The following is a 23,344-nucleotide window of genomic DNA, read 5'->3' as shown; positions in this document are numbered from 1 at the left end:
ATAACACATGCATAAGCATGAATTACATATTTAAAAATGGACACATTAGTGTTTAGAAACAGCTTGAGTCAGTATTCACAAGATGACGTTTTATGAAGTAAACGGCGCTGTACTGGCATAAGGGGTCATGGATATTTGTTACATTTATAACACCGTAATGAAGCATCATTTTCAAATAACAGAAGGCAGAGGTCGGAACACCCTAAATCAGTCCTCTAGTGTGATAACATCAAGCTAAAGTGATCATTTGTACTTTACCTCAAGTAGAAATATACAAAAGTAATGTTAACTAGGCCTCTGCCTTCTATTGCAAGGGCATGACGCTTCATAAGAGTGTTATTTATCTTTCAAAATATTATAAATTTATGCCGGTACAGAGTAATTTACTTCATTAAACATCTTACTTTGCAAATACTGGCATAAGCTGTTCATAAATACTCTAATATTTGCTTTTAAATAGCTTATTCACTGCTTATGCATGTGTTATGAAATCCCTATGTAGGTAGTCTTCAAATAAATCACTGGAGCTACAAGAGCCACTCTGTCAAATAGTGTTGATCAGTGCTCTAGATAAACATTAAGAACAAAAACTAGGACATTTGCCATTTAGTTCTAGGTATATTGAACTGATTTATTCCAGAACCTATGAAGCTTCACAGTGCAACTTCTTTTTTCTGTAAAATGGCGTTGATGGTAAAAAAAAGTCTTTTTTTAAACCCCTGGCATGACAAGGTTACAAGTCTAACATTAAAAATATCCAAGGGTGACAGTTCCTCTTCAACATTGGAGATTAAAAATATTTCCTGAGGAATTACCAGCACTACCACTCCTCTAAGTATTCCATAAAAGCAGGGGCCTTTCTGCTTCACACATGCTTTTAATGAGCTGTTTATACTTCCCACTCTCATTTTCCAAGTTTTCTTTTTGCCCTTTCAGGCCAGCACATTACTTTTATTCAGAAGCCAAAGTGCCTCCAGTTAAATTAAATGTTTCAGAATTTTAGCTAAAAGCAGTGCCCAGTGGTGACGGGTAACAAGGACACCATGTATCCTCTTTGTGTACGCCCCCTAGTGGCCATACCACCGACATTGTTATCAGACAAACTAGGTCACTGTTGACTTTCTGTTTGTGAAATGTTGTGACATTTTGTGGTGAGAACACCCTGCTGTGAAAAACATTCACACCTCTAAACTAAGACAGCCCTGCTGAGATAAACCAGACAAAGACAGCTTTCTTTATACCAAGCATTTCTGTACAACTGGCAAAAACATTTAAATCCAATAAAACACATAACTATATTAAATGATGACTTGCTTGCTCACCTACGAGGATGAAGATCCAGTTTGCTTCGGTTTTGTAAAGTATACAGATTTCCATCGAACTAAATTCCATCTAACAAAGTTAACGAAGAATAAAAGGGGAGGACTGCTGAGGACCACCTTGAAAACAGATACAAATTACATGTTATGGCTACTGTGAAGAGGAGCTAAGCCAAGTCAGTGGAGTTAATTTCCATCCAGAGTCTCACAGTAAGAAAAAAATGACATTCTGGAAATTGATGTCCACTCAGCTACATATAAAGTCCCATGGAAACCATGGAAATCCACACTGTGAGGAGAGGAGTGTATAAATGAAAACCAGACAGCCGACTGTCATCCCTCTGGACTCATAAATGACAATCCGAACCATGTTGGTGAGAACGGTTGTGTTACACAGCATCGACTTCCACAATACTAAAGACTCACTTAGCCTGAGCACCGCTGTTTCCAATTAAACCGAAAATGAAAGAACTTCAGTGTATACTGTTCGTGATTAGAAAACAGGGAGGACATTACAGCTAATTACCCAACTCTTAATGAAGTGCTCGAGCTGTAGCCCGGAAGAAATGGATTTGGTCAACCTGTCATGAGAAGCTGTAATGAATATAATAAATATTTCAACAAATAATCAAGTTGTTCATTACTGCACAGAGCAGTGACAGAGTAGGATGATTAGCAATATCAGAACAGAATCAGAGTAAACCATCTGGTCGAAAATCTGTTAACATTTTCCAAAACTGAACTTCAATCAACCAAACAACCAGGCCAGGTCAAGCGTAGGAGAAAACACAATGATGAAAAGAGGAGTGAGGAGTAAAGCAGATGATATAAAGAACGAGACAGAAAAAGGGACTGAGTATCATAACATAGAGGAGGCTCTCTTTCTCCTACCTGGTGCAGGTGAACCCTGACTTTGTTGATGGCCTTCAGCCAGCGGAGGCGGGAGAGAGCAATGGGAGGAGATCTGACCCCAATGAAACTGAGCGAAGAAAAACAAAACAAGACCCAGAACTGAGGATGAGGTGCGTAGGAGAGAAACAAAAACACAAGTAAAACAATGCCTCAAACACAATGACTTGCTACAAATTTGTGATTCCAAAGCACTTGGATACGACAAGAAGTCAGTATTACCATCATTATTACGATTACAACTGCAGTATAGTTTAACCTCCTAAACACATGCACTGTAAAAAATATCTGAAATAGCTGAGATTATCGCAAATATGTCTCATTATAAGAATGTTTTTAACATTTTTACTTGTCTTTAGACAATTTATCTAATGAAACTGTCTTATTCTATTGGCAGATACTTCTGCACTATTTCTTGAAACAAGCAAAATGATCTGAGATCACTGGCTCCCAACACGGTCACCAGATAGTCCACATTTGTCCTACGTGTTGGAGAAAAATGTGGACCATCTGGACGAAGCTGAGGACGGGAATCATTGTTCTAGATAATACTGCAGTATATATAAGTTATATACTAGATTTACGTTTTTTCACTGGCCAAGAAATTAAAATGAAGAGATAAAATTCCTTTAAAACTACACACAGTTCACAGAGCTGTGCCATCTTTACTATTCAATGTGTACTTTGCTATACTGTCTAAAGCCAATGTTGCACAATCTCATGCTCAAAAACTTCATTTAACATCCTTTTAAACATAACAAAAGAGGTAATTACATGGAGACCAGTAATAAGCCTCTCACATACCTTTCTGACTTCTTCCCTTGAATAGCAAGTGGTTTGGCAGGCAGGGTAACCTCTGCTGTCTCTTTCTCCACACTCGTTTGTATCTCTCGCTCTCCTTTCTCTGCATCCTCTGAGGATAGCTGGGGTTGGGCTCTAAGAGGAGGTCTAGACCTGGTGTCTGGGTCACTCCTCTCCTCTGGTTCAGAGCTGAACTGGGAGCTGCTCTGGCTGAGGTTACCGGACGACCCAAACCGTGAGCTGTCCGCCGGGCTGAGGATGCAGAAACACAGGAGGTCACGACCTTGTGGCTAGTGTGGGCTGAAAAGCTAGAGTGGGGTTTAGGCCAGAGCTATTCCACAGAGGGCTGCGTTAGACTGACACTCCATGCACCTGATTAATTGGTTTGTGTCCAAATAAATGGAAGGTACTTATGAACTGCACTGAATTTGCATATGTTGACCATTAAATTCAGATAGTTGGGTGCTTTGTCAGGGCAGTTAGCTAAACCATGCAGAGCTCAGTGGAATTGCTTTAAATTAGTTTAAATCAGTTTGGGCCACACTGGAGTACACTGGTGGTCAATATGGAGGCTAAGCATGATAGTTAAAATTATGTTAGGAATAAGAAAATCAAGGGAATGAAAACAGGTATGCAAAGATAAAGGAAAGCTACAACTACAACTCCAGCCACTACTGTCACAACACATAAAAACATCACTACTGTGTACAACGCATAAAAACACTCTACCTTAGCATTTTACATTTACGGGAAAGCTGAATGGGACCTCATTGGTTTGTTTTGTGTTATAGCAGGTCCTCTACTGTCATCTGCCCTGTTGAACTCCAGTGATTTACTTTCCTTTACTTTTGGCAAAATTACTTCTGCCATTACCTTTTCCCCAAGCTTATAGCATAGCCTACGCCTCTCTCACTTTCCTGTCTGCATAAATCTTCCATCATTCTCTTGATGTAAACAAACTGTCCAGAGCTGAAGGAATGATTCAGGCAACCTGAAAGGAAACAACCCACACACATACTAGAGGAAAACTAATAAATAAAGACTGCACTTCCATCAGTGCCACTTAGAGTGTTTCTACTCTAGCCCATGGGCAACAGACCTTCTGTAAATGATTTATTTTTTGGTCTCTGAAACTTTTCAGCTGGATTTTTTTTCTCTGAACATAAAGATTATCTGTGTGTGTTTGAAGATATTTTACTGTGTTAGCCAGAAAAAGATAACTGACAAGTTCACAAATAACTTATTTTAAACACCCTAACATTTTATGTTTTCCACCTTCTGTTCTAAACATCATTTTATCTAACCATCATAACCAACATATTTCAATGAATCTATAGCAATACTAAAGGGGAGAGGCTAACAGAGCCAACACAAATCAGACTACAGCACAGGGGGGTGGAGGACAGGGGTCACAGTAAAGGATAAACAGCTTCAGCACAACTATTCATCATGTTCCTACTAGCCTTTTGTCAAGCTCTTTTGAAAGATGGCTCTCTGGTAGTTGTCCATGTTCTGTAGCATCCCTGTCCTTATCTTCGGGAGGTGGAGCAACTTCAGCCTGGGGTTTATTTTGTGTTTTGTCTTCAGGGCTGGAAATGTCCTGCTTTAATGCTACAGGACCTTCTGGACCCATGTCAAAACTTTGCTGCTTATCTGAAGAGATGTCACTTGGTCCCTCCATATCACTTGGATCTGCACTTTCTGTTTCATCTGATTCTGATGATAATATATCAGTCTCTGGTGCTTCTTCATCATCTTCAGTTTTCAACTCTGCTGGTTTGGCCTGTGTAGTTACAACTGCAGGAGGTGTCTGAGGTGGTGTGCTCTGCCACGGGAAGCCTATTTTCTTCCCAAACATAGATGCAGTAGACATGGGTTCCTCCTTTGTGGCCGCTGGCTTCTCCTCTTGGAAGAGACCAGCAGAGAGGCCTTTCAAACCAGAGAAAAGACCCCCTGAGTCAGGCTGTTGTTGAGAGGGCTTTATTTCATCTGATGAAGCAGGGGTGGAGGACCCAAACAGAGAACTGAAAGGCTTTGCTGTCTCAGCAGCACCTGACAACAGACCTCCAAAGGAGGGAGCTGACAGGCCTGGCAAATCAAACATGCCCTTAGCTGGAGGTGAAGTTGGATGTTTCTCCTCAGTATCTACTTTTTGTGTTATTGTTGGAGACATTACAGGTTCCTCTGGTTCTTCTAAGGTCACATTAGACCCTTTGTTCAAAACCCCTGTTTCAGATTTTTCTTGTTCAGTAAGTACATTTGTGTTCTCACTGGTTCTATCTTTTGCCTCTTCAGCAGACATAATGTTGGGCTTCTTGGAATCTTCCACAGTTTCACTGATGTCTGTCAGCTCTTGCTCCTGTTTTTCAGTGGGTAAGGCTGTTGCTTCAGGTTCATTTACTGTACTTGACTCTTTGTCAACAGGACTTCCTGGCTCATTAGAGTCTTTTGTGTCAGCTCGGTTCTCAGTCTGAGACTTGCGAGTCTCTGATGCAGACTTGCTCTCCTCTGGTTTAGCAGCATCCATTCCCTTAAATAAGCCAAACAGATCACCTGTCAGGGACTCTGTGGGAAGACCAGTGGGTAGGCTGGTGGGGAGGTTAAAAAACGAGGTCTTTTGTTGTTGCTGAGGACCTGTCGCTGTAGCAGTCTTGAAGAATGATGTTTGGGGTGTTGAGAAGAAACTGGAGCTTGCTGGCTTGCTGGAAGCACTTGATCCAGAGAACATAGACATAAATCCAGAAAATCCAGCTGGTTCAGGGGGCCTCTGAGGTCCAACCATCCTTGGTCTAGGTTGACCAGGCATCCCAGGTCTAGGGCCTTGTATTCTAGGTCTTGGTTCACCAGACATTCCAGATCTAGGGCCTTGCATTACAGGTCTTGGTTGGGCTGTAGGCCCTGGCATTCTTGGTCTAGGTTGGTCTGAAGGGCCAATTAACCCTGGGTGAGGTCCTGGAAGTCCTATGATTCCTGGTGTGGACTGTGGTTGCTGTTGAATAGGAGCAGTAGGCTGTGGCTCTGGATCTGCTTGAGCTGTTAGTTCTGTTAACTGGTTTTCTGTTCTGGCTAGTTGTTTGCTCTCACCCACCTTCTTCTCCAGCAGACTCTCGCATGTTTCTTTTTTAGAAAGTTTGATAAGGTCAGCATCTTTGTCTGTTCCAGAACCACTTTTCTCTGACTCTGGGCTTGCTTGAACTGATCCTTCTGTTAACTGTTTTTCTGTTTCATCTTGCTGTTTGATTTCAGCCAGCTTCTCTTCCAGCAGATCCTCATATGGTTTGTTTTCAGGTAACCCGGTATGGTCACCCTCGTTGTCTGGTTCAGAAGTACTTTTCTCTGCCTCTCCCTGTTTTTTTGTTTCTTCTATTGTCCCCAATTCCTCAAGCCTCTCACTCTTTGCTAATTTATCAGTTTCAGCAGAACCCACAGAATCCACAGATTTGTCTAATTCCGGTGGTCTCTCTACTTCAACAAGTTCTTCTGATTCAATTGGCTCTACAGATTCCAGTTTTTCAGGCCCTGAAGATTTTTCAGGCTCTGCCATTTTCTCTGATTCAAAAGGTTTGTCAGATTTTGATAGCTTCTGCACTTCCAATTCTTGGTCGGGATGTAATGATGCAGAAGATTCTTCTACCATGTCAAAAGTTGAAGGTTTCTCAGATTCTAAAGAATCAACTGATTTACCAGTTTCTTTGTCTGTATCTACTTCCAATTCCTTGCTCTTAATTTCATCAGTGTTCATTTGTTCAACAAGTGGTTTTTCAGCTTCTAAAGTTGGCTGTTCTTGAGGCTGTTCTTCAGGTGGATGAGTCAAAGCTTCGGCTTCACATTCTGACTTCTCAGTTATTTGATGATGGGTACGTTCAGTTGGCACTGAGATTTTGTCTCCGGCAATCCCAGCACATTCTGTATTGACAGATTCATCTGTTATTACAGTACTGACATGTTCTTCATTAAATGCAGACACATGCTCATTTGGAAGATCTTGTCCAGCTTCTACCAGTTTCTTTTGTGGTGTTGTAACATCTTTGATTCCCTCAGCCACAAGAGAATGAGAAGTTTTGCTGCATGAAGATTCCTCCTTCAGAGTGGCTATATCTTCAGGTATGAGTTCACCAGTTTTCTTATCATCCATAAAAGACAAAAGGCCGAACCCACTAGATTTCGGTTTGTCTGAACCTCCTCCAAGGGAGAACACAGAAGTAACTTTGAACATACTTTCTGACTCAGAAGATTCTGGAGGACTCGGCCCACCAAACATAGAAAGTAATCCTTTACCTGTTGGCTCTTTCTTAGCAGTTTCTGCTAATGCAGGAACAGTTTGAGCTGGGGAAGACTGAGCACTTGGTCCACCAAACATGGAAAACAAACCAGGCCCAGTATTATCTTTTGGCGTGGATGATCCAGGCAGGATGCCCCCAAGAACTGAAGACCCAGAAGCAGGTGGTTTGGGAGGAGCTGTCGCACCAGGAGCTGTCTGCGTAGTAGGCCCACTAAACATAGAAAACAGTCCTTTTCCTTGAGACTCTTTGGGTGGAGGTCCCCTAGGTGGAGGGCCTCCAGCAGGGGGACCTCTTGGACCATGTCCTGATTGACCTCTAGGCCCAGGCCCTGGAGCACCCCTGGGACCAAGTCCTGGTGTCCCTCTTGGACCTGTTAATAGTGGTCCTCTTGGCATAGATCCTGGTGGACACCTTGGGCCAAATCCAGGTGGACCTTGTGGGCCAGATTGTGGTTGAGTAGTACTTCCAGCAAACATAGAAAACAAACCCTTTCCAGCTGTTTCTTTAGGTGCAGGTGCTAAGGTTGACTGAGGACTACCACCACCAAACATTGAGAACAGACCTGTGCCAGGTGTTTCTTTGGAAGTTGAGGAGCTGGGAAGAATGCTACCAAGTATGGATGATCCACTCTGAGTCTGTGAAGGTGCAGAAGATGAACCACCAAACAGTGAGAATATACCTTTGTTAGAGTGCTCCTCAGCAGCAGTGTTAGGTGGTCCAGTATGACTGGCAGATATTTCTTCTTTTGGTAATGCCTCTGAACTTGCCACTGGAGTTCCTACTGACTGTGTTTTTTCTAATTCAGCTGCCAGTCCTTCTGAGATCGACTGCTGGTCCCCAGTGGACATGACCAGTGTTGTGTCGGTGGGTATTTGCTCCGTTTGTTTGACTACCTTTTCAGGACTATGTAACTCAAAGGATTCTGTGAGGGGCAAATGCTCTACCTTATGAGTTAGATGTTCTGGGCTAGAAACACTAGAAAACTCACTATCCTCTTTGGATTCTTCCTCCAGTTTTGTTACTCCAGAGGTCTGAAAACTGAGGATCTCGTCCTTGACTTTGGCTTCTACTCTAGCAACCTCCGGCACAGAAGGTACTACTTTAGTAATGCACATGGTGGAGCCAAAAGCCAAACTGTCCTCTTTCTGAAACATAGACATAGAACCAGACTCATCTGACAGTGGTGCCTCTTTTTTTGCTGGCTTAGAATCTGCAAATGTATTGTCCTTAAGGGAAATACTATCATGGTCCGCTGAGGAACAGACAGCTTGTTCCTCACTGTTTGATACTTTTGCAGTTAGAGAAGCAGAAGACACTGCTGACATATTTGATTTAATATGCATCACCTCTATAGGAGCCTTTGGAGATTCTCTTGCCTCTGAAATAGTTAATTCAGTACTTAAATCTACATGACTCTGAGCTGTCTGTGAAGATGCCATGTGTGAAGCTGATGTTTCGTCTTCTTCAGAAAAGAACACAGCGGTTTCATTCTTTTCCAGACTAGTGTCTGGTTTTGTGCTTTGACTAGATTCAGTGAGGGCCTCAAAGGTTTCTTCAGTAGAAGACATGGAAGAATTGTCTTTCTCTGGTTCATCAGCTTTAATCATTAAAATCTCATCCTCACTAAGACATTCCTCCTCTGGACTGCTTGCCTCAGAAAGAATTATCTGAGGAATTAACATCTTTTTAGGGCCCAATCCAGTAAAACTTAGAGCTCCCTCCTTCAGTTCAGCAGGTGAAACTGTAGCAAAAGACGGTACTTCCTCAAGGAATAACATCTCAGATGAAACAGAACAAACACTACATTGCGGGTGAGGAGAAATGTCTGAATCAGCACTCTTGTCTTCAGGCATATCTGGTTTTGAAGCAAGTTCTGCAGCTGTTTGTGACATGGAGGACTGTAAACTGGTTTCAGGATTATGTTCATCAGATTCAACGGAAGTGGTTGATACCTGTTCTGGAATTTGTGTAATTGAACATGACATTGTAGACTGAGTTGATGAATGAATGCTAATGACACTTACTGACATTAAATCATTCAGTTTTGTTTCTGTGGGAGAAGTACTTGAAGGCAGCTGTGGAAAGGCATTAGGGCTCACTGTACTTACCAGTAAGACAGCCTCCTTTTTAGGAATCTCAGACTCTGAGAGGGTAACTGTGAACGGTCCTTGAGACTCCTGCTCTATTTGTGTTATCATGATACTAGGTGACTGAGAAACATTCCCACTCACTGTTGAGGCCAAGATCTGAGATGTCTGAGACAATGGTTCAGAAATACATTGTCCTTGTTTTGAAAGAGATTTTTCTGTTGAGAAAAAGATGGGAAGTGGCGCAGTTTGTTCTGAGCTTGAAAGAGGTGCAGAAGGTGGGAATACCATGGGAGGAGGGGCTGTAAATCCTGGACTTGGAAGAGGCGAGGCAGGCAAAAACTCCATTGGAGGAAGCACAACCTGACTTGGACATGGAAGAGGCTCAACAGGAGGATATCTTTTAGAGGGCTCTGCTGTATGTTCTTGACTTGGAAGAGGTGCAGATGGTGGAAATACCATGGGAGGTGGAGTAGTATATCCTGGACTTGGAAGAGGCGAGGCAGGCAGAAACTCCACTGGAGGAAGCACAACCTGACTTTGACATGGAAGAGGCTCAACAGGAGGATATGTTTTAGAGGGCTCTGCTGTATGTTCTTGACTTGGAAGAGGTGCAGATGGTGGAAATACCATGGGATGTGGAATAGTATATCCTGGACTTGGAAGAGGCTCAACAGGGGGATATGTTTTAGAGGGCTCTGCTGTATGTTCTTGATATGGAAGAGGTGCACCTGGTGGAAATACCATAGAAGGTGGAGCAGTATATCCTGGACTTGGAAAAGGTGTAGCCATTGGAAGTACCATAGCAGCTGATGTACAATGCCCTGGACTTCGATGAGGCTCAAGAGGAGGAAATGTTTTGGAGGGCTCTGCTATCTGTTCTGGACTTGGAAGAGGTGCAGGTGGTGGAAATACCATGGGAGGTGGGGCAGTATATCCTGGACTTGGAAGAGGCTCTGTAGAAGTAAATGCCATTGAAAATTGTGCTGAGCATGCTGGAGTAGTTGTTGCAGCAACTTCCCTGAACATTGAAACTAAAGCCTTAACAGATGTGCCCGTATTTTGGGTCACAGTATGCGGTACAGTTGGAGTTGCTTGTTGGTCTGGCACAGCATGCAGTGTTGTTTTGCAAATTGTCCCTCTCCGTTGCAAAATTCCCTCAGATCTTTCTGGGACATTAGCCACTGCTGTCATTGATCCTGCACCACCAAACATTGAGATCAAACCTTTGACTGATCTAGTAGTAGTATGAATTTCAGGTGGAGCTGTACTTGAACATATTTGAGTTTGTAGGGCAGTGTTAATGGACAATGAGGTTTTTTCATCTGGTTGAGATGGGCCTGTAAAAACTGACTGTATTGGAGGTGTGGAAACTTGAAAGATTCCAATGTCTTCAGACACAACTGATCTCTGTTCAGCAGAAGGAGGAAGTACAGGCATAGCAGTAGAAACTTTCCTCACATTGTTGGACATTTGACTCTGAACAGTCTGAGAGGATACGTTTTGAACAGTTACAGTGGTAACTGGAGTATGCTCTGCAGCTTTACTTGTGTTCTGAACATATGAGACGTGAGTTTGTGCATTACGAATAGAAAACCCACTTTGAGTGACACTTTCCTCTCCTAAGCTTTCCACTGTTGACTGCTTGACAAGACCTTTTGGTCTCAAAACTGCCAGTGGTCTGTTAGATGCTACTTGGTTATCTTCCCTCCCTTGATGTGATGTAAATCCTGGAGTAATTGAGTTGTATAATGTAATATTTGACCCTTGATTTGTAATATCAGTAATATCAGTAATATTCTGAGTCTGTGGTATAGACTGCGGGGGCTGTTCCACTATCACCGCCTTCAATGAAACACTGTCTTTTCGTGGGAGAAGAGAGTCATGTGTGACACTTCCAGTATTGCTTGCAAGAGAATGCACTGTGTCTGTTAGTTGTGTCATTGGTTTGTTGGGTTGACTAGGTTTCATTTGTTGAACAGATGGCACAGAGACATATTCTGTAAGTGACTGCAAATCAATTTTGTTAAACTGATTTTTCAATTGCTCAGGTGCATCAGGAACTCTTCTAGGGTAAACTGTTGACTGAATTGGCGCTGCAGATTGAATATCCGGATATGTCTTTTGTGAATGAAGACAGCTTACTTCTAGTCTTTCAAGAAGCTGGGGACGATGTTTTGACAATGTGTAGTTTGACCTCTCATCCATTGCTACAGAGGGTGCATGCGCTGATATGTAGTGAGCAGGAAGAAAAGTCCTTGGAGATGAAAGATCTGTAATCTCATGCATTTGTCTGTTTGCATTTATCTCTACAACTGGATCAACTGTTAAATCAACAGCCCCAATATGAGATTTTGGTCTAGAGCATCTCAGGCTTTGGTGATGCCTGCTCTTATTCCTTGATTTCTCCTCCTCAGTTTTGGTATAATCCATAGGTTGTCCAACCTGTGTAATGGACACTAAATTGAGTTCAGAGGGTGAAACTTTAACTGAGAAGTCCATTGGTTTGTTGTGAGGCCGCAGTTCACTTTGTTCCTTTGAAATGGAGAGAACTCTATTTCTGTGGTAGGTAGTTATCTGTTGATACAAATTAATTTCTGTTGTGTGACACCCATTAAGCATAAGCTGTGGTTTGTCTTTGCTCATTAATTGCACAGTCTGTGACTGTCTTTGAGTGGCTTGCTCAGAAGCTGAAATAGATTCAACAATTAATGGAATACCAACCGAATCTTTTCTGATTTTTTTACTAACAGGTATTTTTGTGTTAACAAGAGAAACTATTTCACCAGAAGACATTTCAGGAATTCTCACTGCTACTTTTTCAATTTTCTTAAGGGTTGCTTTTGGAGACATATCCAGGGTGCTTCTTATGGAGTTAGCAGGTGCTGAGGGTTGAATAATTGGTTGGACATTAGATGACATTGATCTTGAGGGTAATGATGTCACTGGTAAGCTTTGATCCAATGGGGTTTGTGTTTGTCCTTGACCTAAGCTGTTCTGGAAAGTATCAGTGACTGGTTCAGATCGTGCTTGAAGACATTGTTTTGGTTGTGCAAGCTGTTTTGGAGGCTGTACAATTAATGGTACACCAGCAAACCTTTGTAATGCCTGAGCATCAGTGTTTGACTTAGTCCTTACAAGCGGGATCACACCAGAGTGTGTAGGCTCAAATACATCTGCTGAGCCTTCTAATGGCTTTGACAAGGACTTGGGCGACATGTCAAGTGTGTCTTTGACAGAGTTAGCTGGTGCTGTGGGTGCTTTCTGCTGTGCTGTGGTTTTTGGTACCATTTCTACAGTAGTTTTAACAGTGTTTGCTGGATCTGATGTGCTCTGATTGAACTGAGAGGCGTAAACTGAGCGGCTTGTGGGCTTGCTGCAAACAAGTGTTTGCCTATTTAAGACAGGGCTTTTGGGCAGTGTTTTTATGCTTGCATTTTGTTGTGGATTTTGGCTGATTGTTGCGACTGGTTTTGTTTGTGATGTAAGTGGCCCAACAACTAAGGAAAGACCAATAGTTACTTTTGTGGCATCTGAGATAGATGCTTTCTTGATGCTCCTTACAAGCGGTAATGCTTCACTGTTGGAGACCAATGGTCCTTCAGCTGGATCAGAGATTGATTTTGCAGACATATCTAATGTGGCTTTAATGGCATTTGCGGGAGCCGTTGCAGTTTGATGAGCCTGAGAGGACTGTACAGGAAGACTTGTAGCCCTACTGTAACGAGTATTTTGGCAACGTAAAACAGAGCTTTTTGCTGAATTTATGTCCACAACTTTGTGTGAACGCTCAGCTTGTGGTTGTGACTGATATCTTCTAAGAGGTGGTTTTACTTTGGGTCTCTGTGAGTCTATAACCAAAGACACCCCACTCAACTCTTCATTGACACTTGAAGTAGATATTGATCTTCTCCTCACAAGTGACACTGCTTCATTTGGAGGGACCCCTAGTTCCTCCACAGGTTTTGAAGACATGTCTAGTGTGGTTTGCATAGAATTTGATGGAGTTGTTGAAGTTTGATATGTTTGCCTGCTTAAGTGATAAGTTTTAAGTGGTGGAACTTCACTAGTCATGGTGTCTGATAGAGACTGGAATTTTGGGAGAATTTGTTTTATTTCTGGTGTAGGAGATTCTACAATCAAAGGTACCCCACAAGAATCATCAGTGACGTCTACAACTGAGCTTCGTCTCCTCCTTACAAGAGGCACAGCTTTGGTTTCATCAGTTGGCTTCTCCAAAGGTCCAAACACTGACTTTGAAGACATATCCAGTGTTCCCTTGATGGAATTTGCCGGTGCAGTACTGTCAGAAAATGTCTGGGAAGATTCACTTAAAAAAGAGGACTGGCGTATAAGGCCAGTTTGTTTATTTTGAGCAGATATTTTTGACTTTGGGCTTATTGTTGCAGATCTCCTGATTTCAGGGCTTGCAGGCTGTGAGGCTAAAGCCATTTGATCTGTAGTTGCAATTTTTAAGGGCACCCCAGCTGATACTTGCTGTTCTTTACCACTATCTGCTTTGGATTGTGTAGATTGAACTGAGGCACATCTACAGCTGCTTTTGAAGAATATTTTGGAGAGATATTATTGGGTTTTCTGCCAGAGATTTCAGGTGTTGTGCTTGTCTGAGACAACTCCACTGGGACTTGCCTGACAGGTTGGGATTTCACAGCAGGGGATGTGGATGTCTGTTGCTCAGTCCTGCAATTAGGGCTTGGCAGTCCACTATCTGGGGGATAGTATCGGGTCCAGCCTCTTGGTGAAGGAGGAGCAGAAACAGTCGTCAGAGGCATCTCAGACATTCTTGGAGAGGGAATGGTAACCTCTAGTGCTGGAAATGTCATATTAATCTCTTTAATCTCTTCTATCTCTACTGTCAGATCAACACCTATACCTTCCCTTATATCACTTGTTTGCTGTTCTTTCTTAACTTTTTTGGACTTGGTAAAGTCAAGTACATCCTCAACTCGCATGCCATTACACACATCCGCTGATAATGTTGCAGTATTCGTATCTTGACTGATCTCTTTTTTTCTTAGAGCTCCAGAGAAATCCATTGGTTTACTAGAAAGGAGAGAGTCTAATGCTTGCTCAGGCCTGTTATACAAATTCTGAGGAGGTGGCAAGGTGAAAGGTCTCCTTTCATTTGGTATGATTACTTCTGGAGTTTGTGGTAAATTGCAGGACACTGAACTCTGTGCCCCTTCAACTCTAGATGTCTTTAATAATGTGGAGGACTGTGTTGACAATGATGGCTGTCTTCCTAGTCTTGGCCTAGGCAATGCAGAGGAGGAGGAGTTTGTAACAACCTGAGCAGCATTTCCTTGTGTTCCTATATTCCCTGATGTTGCAGGAAGTGATCTAACTGATGTAGTTCTAGAGGATGGGACTGGGACATCAGGAAGTTTTCTACAGGCAGTCTGAAGCTGTGGTATGCTTTTAGAAATTGATGGGGATGTGCTTGAAGTTGATGTCTGAATTATTTTACACGGTTCAGCATCTTTTGTCTTGCCAACAAAGCCACCAGCAGTTGACAAAATAGAGCTTGCATTCTGAGTAGCTTCAGTTCGCTGTTGCTGAACAGCTGTATCATCAACATGTGCAATCTTAATCTCAGGAATTGGAGAACAATTCATGGTTGAAGGTTTCTGTTTATAAGCCACTGGTGAAGTGTGTCCAGCTATAGTAGAAGACACACCTGTGACAGACACTTCTGGGAAAAGATCTTTAATTCCCTGATTTTTCCAGTATGGCCCCCCATGATTTGTTTTTTTGGTTTTGTTTGTAAGGTCAGATGCTTCGAGATGCTCTTCTAGATCCATTTCATTTGGCTCATTCACACCTACTTTTACTTTCTTCAGCTTATGCACACTAAAGTCCATAGGATGTTCTGTTTGTGCACCTATGGACTCCTGAAACATTTGAGAGAACCGCTCGAAATTCATATTCATAATTCTGTCACCTTTTTGAAGAGCTGAAGACAGATCAACAGGAGCACTAAGGACTGAAGAACATGCTTGATGCTGACCTGAAAATCCAAGCGTTTCATCCTCATTAACTAATGGGATTTTAAATCCACAAAGTGTTACTTTTGGATCATCCTTTTTCTGCAGCATATTGGAGATGTTCTCTGTGATTTGTTTCAAAACACGACTATCCTCAGGGGTGGCGTATGCATAAAGGTGCTTGCCATCCCGGTCAGTCAACAATGAATATATATATTCCTCATCTGCATAAATAAAGTAACCACAATCACCTGCATCAGCTGGCCACCACATTCCTTGCTCCAAAAGCAAAAGCCACTGCTGGTACCATTCTGAATCTTCAAAGAGCCTGTCATCTTCTAAATCCCCATTGTGGCCAGCAGTGCTACTGAGGTCAACTGCACCTGGTGTCAAATCCATAGGACCTTTTTTGGACGTGAGTCGTTTAATGATTTTCATGGCAAGCTTTGTGTCAAACTGCTTGTCTTTGTTATTCACAGTAGGTCTGTCATATGTGCTACAATCAGAGAGTGACTGGCAGCGAGTTAATTTTGCTGGAATCTCTCTTGACAGGTTAATAACAGAGTCTTTCTCAATCCATGGCTTTCTGCTTCTTTGGCTGCTAAAGTTATCCAGATTATCACAACTGCTCCAGGGTTTTCTATTTCTGTTACTCATATCAAATATAACAGTATCCTCTCTATGTGCTGGCGGAAGGCCATTCTGAAATGATGAGCTAGTTACATCACGCCAGGGATGTGAAGGAATGTGGAATTGTCTGGGATCTATATTTTTCAGGTTCCACCATTCAGGCTCCTCTGTGACTGCTTCATTATTTAATGACACACCTTCTTGACTACCTGTATAATGCTCTTGAGCCTCTAATGACAGAGCCTCAGATAAGGCATAGTCATTCAGCTGTTGCCAAAGAAGGGCTTCTATGAGACACTGGTGTTCATACAGTTCTGCTGGAACAACACCATGCTCAGCAAATAAATGCAACAAATCCTGATATCCATACTCATTTGCAGTACCATACAAGAGTCTGTGGACTTCCTCCATGTACTGTTGTGTAGACTTCACTGCTGGATGCAGGTTGGCAGTTGCAGTTTGTTGAGGCTGACTAATAGATGTGCCTGGCTCCAATCCAGAAGTGCTGGTGACAACAGAGGCTGCTTCATCTTTCATCTGTTTAGGGAGGAGTCGACCAAGGAAGCCCTTCTCTGACTCCTTATTTGTTGCTGAACTAGTACTGTCGGTGGACCCTGATTTAAAAATGCTAGAAAGTGTACCCGTTCCAACACTAGGAGTTTTTGTTGGTTCATCCTTGATCTGAGAAGGGGCATTTATTTCCTTTAGTTTAGATAAAGCATCATCTTCAGAGCCCTTGCTGAATAATCCTGACAGAAAACCTTTCTGTTGTGGAGCTTTTTGTTCTTTCTCATTGCCCCCATCCTGAGAGAACTCTTGTTCAACCGGCTTTGCTCTCTGAATCTGTGGGCGATTCTGACCAGTCTTAGCACTAGGTCTCTCTTGTTGCTGTGGTTTCTGAGTAGCAGGAACTTGGCTAATTACCTGTTCATCAGTTGATGTGGTAAGTTTACTCAAAAATCCAGATAAAATGCCACCAGATTCATTTTGTTGAGCATTACTACCTTGTGTAGATGTGTCACCTGGTTGAGCATTTGCTTGATCCTGCTGTTGTTGGGATTCATCTGAGGTAGCCATTTTGAAAATACTGGAGAACAGGCCTCCAGACTGACCTTGCTGCTGTGCTGCTCCTTGTGGACCACTTTGTCCTTGTGGACCCTGTCTTTTTGACTGTTGTGCTCTAGGTGAAGGCTGCTGTTGCTGTCCAGTAGAGGATTGTTTAGGAGCTGATGTATCTGCCCCTATTTTCAAAAACCCAGAAAGAATTCCCCCAGATTGATTTGGTGGAGGAGGTTGCAGGCTTGAAGCCGGACTTTGCCCTGGAGGTGCAGGTTTCTTTGCTTGTTGACTCAGCTGATCTCCAGCCCCAGACTGTTGAGTTAGAGTATCCACTGATGCCAATTTATTTAGGAGACCAGAAAACAGACCTCCCTGTTGAGGCTCTGGTGCTGCAGCTGGCTGTGAAGGAATGTGATTCTGCCTCTGCAATGGCTGTCTGTTGCCCTGTTGCTGCTGGTTTTGATTTATTCGTGCTCCAGAAGGACTTTGCTGCTGTTGTGCTGGGGAATTATTGCTGGAAAATAGCCCAGATAAAAAACCGCCCTGTTGACCAGGAGGAGGTTGCTGGGCTGCATTCTGATTTTGGCCAGGCTGACCTGATGGTTGAACCTGAGCCGTGTCTGCAATTTTATTAAACAAGCCTGAGAGCATCCCACCTGGTCCACTTCCCTGGGCTTGCTGAGGTGGAACCTGATTTTGCCTGTTGGTCTGCTGTACATTAGGTTGATTACCAGGCCCAGTAGGACCAGGTTGCTTAGCATTCTGAGGGGATGACTGATTGGCAGTATTGACCTCTGGACTGCTGATGCCAAATAAACCTGAAAGAAAGCCTCCTTGCTGAGAAGGGGCAGCCTGTTGTGATGGTTTAGGGCCTTGGTTTGGCATCTGACCATCAGCTGGGGGTTGATGCTGCTGAGATATGTTCTCAGTTGCAGCTATCTTGTTCAGAAATCCTGACAGCATTCCACCTGCAGGAGGTGGTGGTTGCACTGACTGTTGACTAGGCCGATTGCTCATGTCACTTGTCTGTTGTGTCCCTGATGGTGCAAGCGCACTCTCTGTCAATTTTAGAAGTCCCCCAAATAGTCCTCCAGACTGAGTTTGAGTTGGTGCTCCTTGCTGTGGTGGTGGCTCACTCTGAGTATTTGTTTGCTGTTGCTGTTGATTTGATTGCTGACCATCACAGGTTCCTGGCTGTTGCTGCTGTGGAGCCTGAGCTGCATGTCCAGTTGCAGAAACATTCTCAGTGTTTGCCAATTTCAGAAGTCCAGACAAGAGACCTTGTTGTGAAGGTGGTGCAGCACCTTGCTTTGGTCCTTGAGTGGGTTCTTCAGTGGTTGCTGACATCTGGTCAGGTTGACTGGTAGGAGGCCCTGGTGCTTGCTGGGCAGCAGTAGCCGGGGGGTGTGAAATAGTGTCACTGGCCAATTTGAATAACCCAGATAAAAGCCCACCACCTTGGGGAGGTACAGTAGCCTTTTGTGGTTGTTTGTCAGCGCCTGCTAGAGATGGCTTGCCGGGTTGGTTTCCAGAAGGTACAGGCTCCTGTTGTGCACCTGCTGGTTGGTTACTTGTATCAACATTTTCAGGGGTAGCCATCTTCAAAATCCCAGAAAATAACCCTGCTGATTGAGATGTGATGCCTTGTTGAGACTGGCTTTCATTTGTAGTGACAGATGAAAATAGCCCCGAGAGCAGCCCACCTTGTTGAGGCTGATCCAGTTTGCTAGCACCAGATAACAGTCCTGATAACAAGCCCTGGGGCTTAGAGGATGCCTGTTCAGTTTGAGGTTTTGCCAGTTCCTGAGGTGTTGTCTGGGTCTGGTCTTGAGGCTTGGCTTCAGTATTGGATGAAGGATCTGTTTGCATCGCACTCTGTACTGCAGCATTTGGCTCTTTCTTAGTGTCAGACTTACTATTAAGTTGTGTATCAGACAGGGAATCAGTTTCAGGCTTTACTATTGTATCATCTTGGCATTCTTCCTGTGCTACATCCCCTGACACTATAGAAGCATCCTCAATTTCTTCAGGTTTTTCAAGCGCAACAACAACAGTAGGTATGTTTTTTGTGGCTGTTGAAGGTTTTGATGGGTCTGGTGTTACTGTCTGTTGTTTTGGTGACTCTGCTGGAGGTGCTCTGAAAAGATTAGAAAACCATCCTGTCTCTGAATTTCCCTTTGGTACACTCTCCAGCAGGACAGCACGACTTGTCAGAGGCGATGTAGCAGCTGGCTGGGATACACCCTGTTTTGAAGTGGTCGTATCTTCACCAGTTGCCAATTTCAGGAACCCAGACAGCATCCCACCCTCTGGCTTTGGGGCTTGAGAAGTGGCAGGAGTATCGGAAAAAAAGAAAGGAAGCTTCAATTTGTTGCCAGCAGCAGCTGCTGCATCTTCTGTTTTAGGGACCTCGGTAGGTTTAAATATGGAAAACACTGATGGGGTAGCTGATCCGTCCACTGGTTTGTCAGCAGGGGCAGGTGTTGTTGACATTAAAGAGGTAAGTGACTTTTTGAAAGGGCTGAAAAATCCAGTGTCATCAGCTTGAGTTTGAGTGGGTGGATTTGCTTCGATTTTACTTTCTCCTTGTTTAAGAGAAGTCTCTCTAGGAAGGACATCAGGTATTTCTCCTGATGACTCAGATTCCGGTAGTAGTTCCACTGATCCACTGCCTGAGCCTCCAAGTGAGGACTGGTGTTCATGTTGTGAGCCAGACCGTTCTAACGACAAATTGTTAGATTGATCTATTGATCCCTCTTTGGTCTCAGTGCTTCCCTGAGATCTGTTTGGTGATGCTGGTTGTGAAGCTGATTCACCTGCAGGTTTGTCAAAAAGCCTGAAGGGACTCAGTCTTCCCAAGACAGAATCAACCACTGTTTGCGGCTGACTTGTAGAGGATCCCTGAGTCTCAGTATCACTTGGCAAACCTTCAGTAGCTTCGGCTCCTGATGCCGCACTAGCTGGACGGCTGGGCTCTGATGACTGAAAAGGCAGAAGTGACTGCAGTGAGAATTTCTTATCTGCACTAGGCTCCTGATGAGCAGGTGGAACGACTGCAACAGGGGTTGGACTGCCACTTGACTTTGGTATGAAAGACAATAGTTTAGAAAAGCCAGACTCGGGCTGAGGAGGAGCAGGAGATAGTGTTGTTGTGGCTGTTGTTTCAGTGGTTTCTGCTGTTGACTTGTTGCCTGCAATTGAGCTAATCAAAGAGTTCACAGCATTTTTCACTCCTGTAATGCTCTGTTCAACTGCATTTTCCTCCTTTACCTCCTCTGACTTGAGGTCTTTGTCCTTATCCTTGTCACTTGTCTCTGGTTTTGTGCCAGATTTTTGCACTTCTTCATACTTACTAATCTCTTCCTCTCTCCCAGCAAGATATTCAGACACTGTATCAACTATTTTCTGGAGTTCGTTCATAGTATCAACATACTCATCACTTGGTTCCTCCACTGGTGACAACATATTATCTGTGCCTCGAGTGCTAACTATGCCTTTTCGCTCATAATAACTATGTGTCCATTCACCATAAGAAGAAATATATCTTCGACTATTGTAGTAACTATCATATTCATATTGTCCATCCTCCTCAACAAATGTCATGTCATCCAATTCCTCCTCAGATCCAAGGGAAAACTGCATCTCATCTGATCCTACTGACCCATACTCACTTCTTGCCCTCATCCTGGCTTCCTCTTCCTCCCGATAAATTGTATAGTTCTCCAATGTGTCCTCAAATGAGTTCTTTGCCCACATTCTTGTCTTGTACAGGAGACCCTCTTTATATGATGCTCCATCTACCTTCTGATGGTGAACCTGCCTAACTGAAGGGATAATGGATATTTCAGGAGGAGAGGTTTCATCCTCAAAGCTTCCTGCTTCTTTATAAACCAGGCGAACATCTCCACTTCCCAGACCAGATCTCTTGACGGAATTCCCTGCTTCATCATATTCTTCAGTCTCTGGCGACACGGCATCACACTCCACTGTCTGATAAAAACGGCTCCCTTTAGAGTCACCAGGACTGCTTACAATGCGATAAATTTCACTCTTTGACTCATCGTCATCGTCCCAGGTTTTCTGCTCTGGTTCCAGGTAGTCATCCAAGATGTTGTCGTTGAGTTTGTATTTAGTCTCCCAGTCCTCAACCCCCATGCCTGAATCAACAGGTATAATCCTCACCGAACCTCTATTGTTTGAATGCCTGTTGACGGAGTTGTGTAAGTTGCGATGCATTAAAGAATGGAAGAAAATGAAAATGCAGAGTAAAGAAATTGTAAGAAACACTCAAATCAAATTATGGGACAAATCAATAAAGCAAAAAATAATTAAGTAAATCATAAACTTAAAATTAAACAATAAAGAAAATAATTAAATAATAGCACAAGTATGTGCAAGTACAGGGGGAACTGTGTGGAGAAAACATTTCAAGCAAAAAAATCAGAAATGAGAAATTAGGCCTATTATAAGTTTAACTGTATCATAGTCATCATTCTCTATTTCAGACTTATGTTTGTGAGGTGTTTGCATACTGTTTGTGCATCTCTACCTAGGGCCCCTTCCTTCCCTGTAGTCCAGTTCATAGTTGTGGACTGAATCTGTTCCAGACTCCTTGAACACAGGTTGATGATGCGAACGTCGGCCCACAGGGTATTGGTGTACTGAGGAATTGGGCTGGGCTGTCGTGTGGTACCGCGGAGGACGGCTGTTTGTCTCACTGGGGTAGTCACTGTCTCTGTCGTCCACTGCACTATCATGGTCATCCAGAGCTAGAACCGCATACGAAAACAAGACTAACTGCATTTATCTGACACAAAATTGTCAATCACATTTGAATGTCCTAAAGTGCAAACCACAGTGATGTAACCAGATGTTACAGATGAACATGAGATGCACCAAACCTTTTTTAAAAGAGAAAGAATGAACAAAAAACAAATCTTTCAGATGTGCTTCCATGCTTAGGATACGGTTCATGCTGATGATGTCTCGAATGAACTTGAAAACTGAGTGGCCCCAAAAAAGTATTTTGTCACTTGTGCCAAAAATATTGTGTTAGAAAGCAAAATGTTAAAACTATTTGGCATTTATTTTAAACATTCCAACACTGGTATTGGTTTAGCCAGAGGACAAAAAAGCTGGCGATCTGTTAGTTAGATGTCATGCATAGCTGTTAGTAGGGAGTGTGAAAAAAAGTGAAGCATGAAAGAGACAGTGAGTCATGAGAAATCTCTTTTTTTTTTCTTGGGAGCCACTGGCAGCAAGTGCAGTAGTCACGGATGGCACACCAACAGACAGAGTGACCTTGGATGAACTGACTAAAGGACAGACTTTGTGAAGTACATACTCTGCTGTTCACTCCATCCAAAGTAAGTCCAGCTGCCTGAGCATGAGAAGGGAAGTTGCATGAATTAAAACAAAGAAGCAGGCATTCACAATTTGGGCCAATGTATCTAGTGAATGTTCAGATTACTGTGACATCACATTCATGGGAAAACTAAAACAAAAGAAATAGCATTTCCACATAAAACAAATAGCAGATACAAGTCTATCTCTCAAAATCCAACTGTAAACACTTCATAGTAGCCAAAATATTCTCAAAAGTATCTAAACCAAAAACTCAAAGAAATGTTCAAGGGTATCTTGGATTCAGATACGATTAAATGATGAGATACAGTAGAAACAAACCAAACAAACCAAAAGTCAAACTAAGTTTAAATGTGATAGGCAATTTAAGCGAAGTCGCTGTCAAAAGAGGCATTTAAATATTTATAACTCAGCGTCCCACAGCAGCCTAGAGGACTAACAGCCACACGCTGCCCTCCAGTGGTTAAAAAAAGAACTACGTGGAAAAAGGGAGCACATCCTCTAGACGTGCCCAGGAAAACAGCACATTCTTGCTGCAGCAATTATATAGGATGATGTCCAAAGGAAAGAAAGGAAAAAAAGTTTAGGATTGATCATTTTTGGAGAAAAACTAAAACATGTTGGCTTGCTTAGCTTAGACCTACTGAAAATCACATTCAGTTTCTTAAAAGAAAGACCATTTTAAAATCTCTTCACAGATCTGCATCAAACCTAGAGTTTTAGTAAAGAACAAACGTTTTGAAAAATCTGATAGACGTAACACCTAAAACAGCACAAATAATCCATACAATGCTGTGACTCCTGAAGCATCTAAAGCTGGGCTTCCACAACACGACTTTTAGCATCCTAACAGATTTCAAAAATGGAGAGCATCGCACGCTTAACGT

The 23,344-nt window shown here is 42.9% G+C and overlaps 1 protein-coding gene across 1 annotated transcript in view; it reads right to left on the bottom strand.

The window, feature by feature from the left end:
- Positions 1–23,344, bottom strand: part of LOC118827187 (protein unc-13 homolog B) — a 155,174-nt gene that overhangs the window by 90,792 nt on the left and 41,038 nt on the right. Inside the window, exons 8-10 of the mRNA XM_036598447.1 lie at positions 21,643–21,862; positions 3,033–3,281; positions 2,211–2,298 (exon numbers count right to left, since the gene is read on the bottom strand). Coding sequence (XP_036454340.1) covers positions 2,211–2,298; positions 3,033–3,281; positions 21,643–21,862 — 557 coding nt within the window. The remainder of the gene's footprint in view (positions 1–2,210; positions 2,299–3,032; positions 3,282–21,642; positions 21,863–23,344) is intronic.

The sequence above is a fragment of the Colossoma macropomum genome, unplaced genomic scaffold (genome assembly GCF_904425465.1).
Source record: "Colossoma macropomum unplaced genomic scaffold, Colossoma_macropomum, whole genome shotgun sequence".
NCBI lineage: Eukaryota > Metazoa > Chordata > Actinopteri > Characiformes > Serrasalmidae > Colossoma > Colossoma macropomum.
Note: the sequence above shows the minus strand (reverse complement) of the source record. Positions and strands in the feature narration are given on the sequence as shown.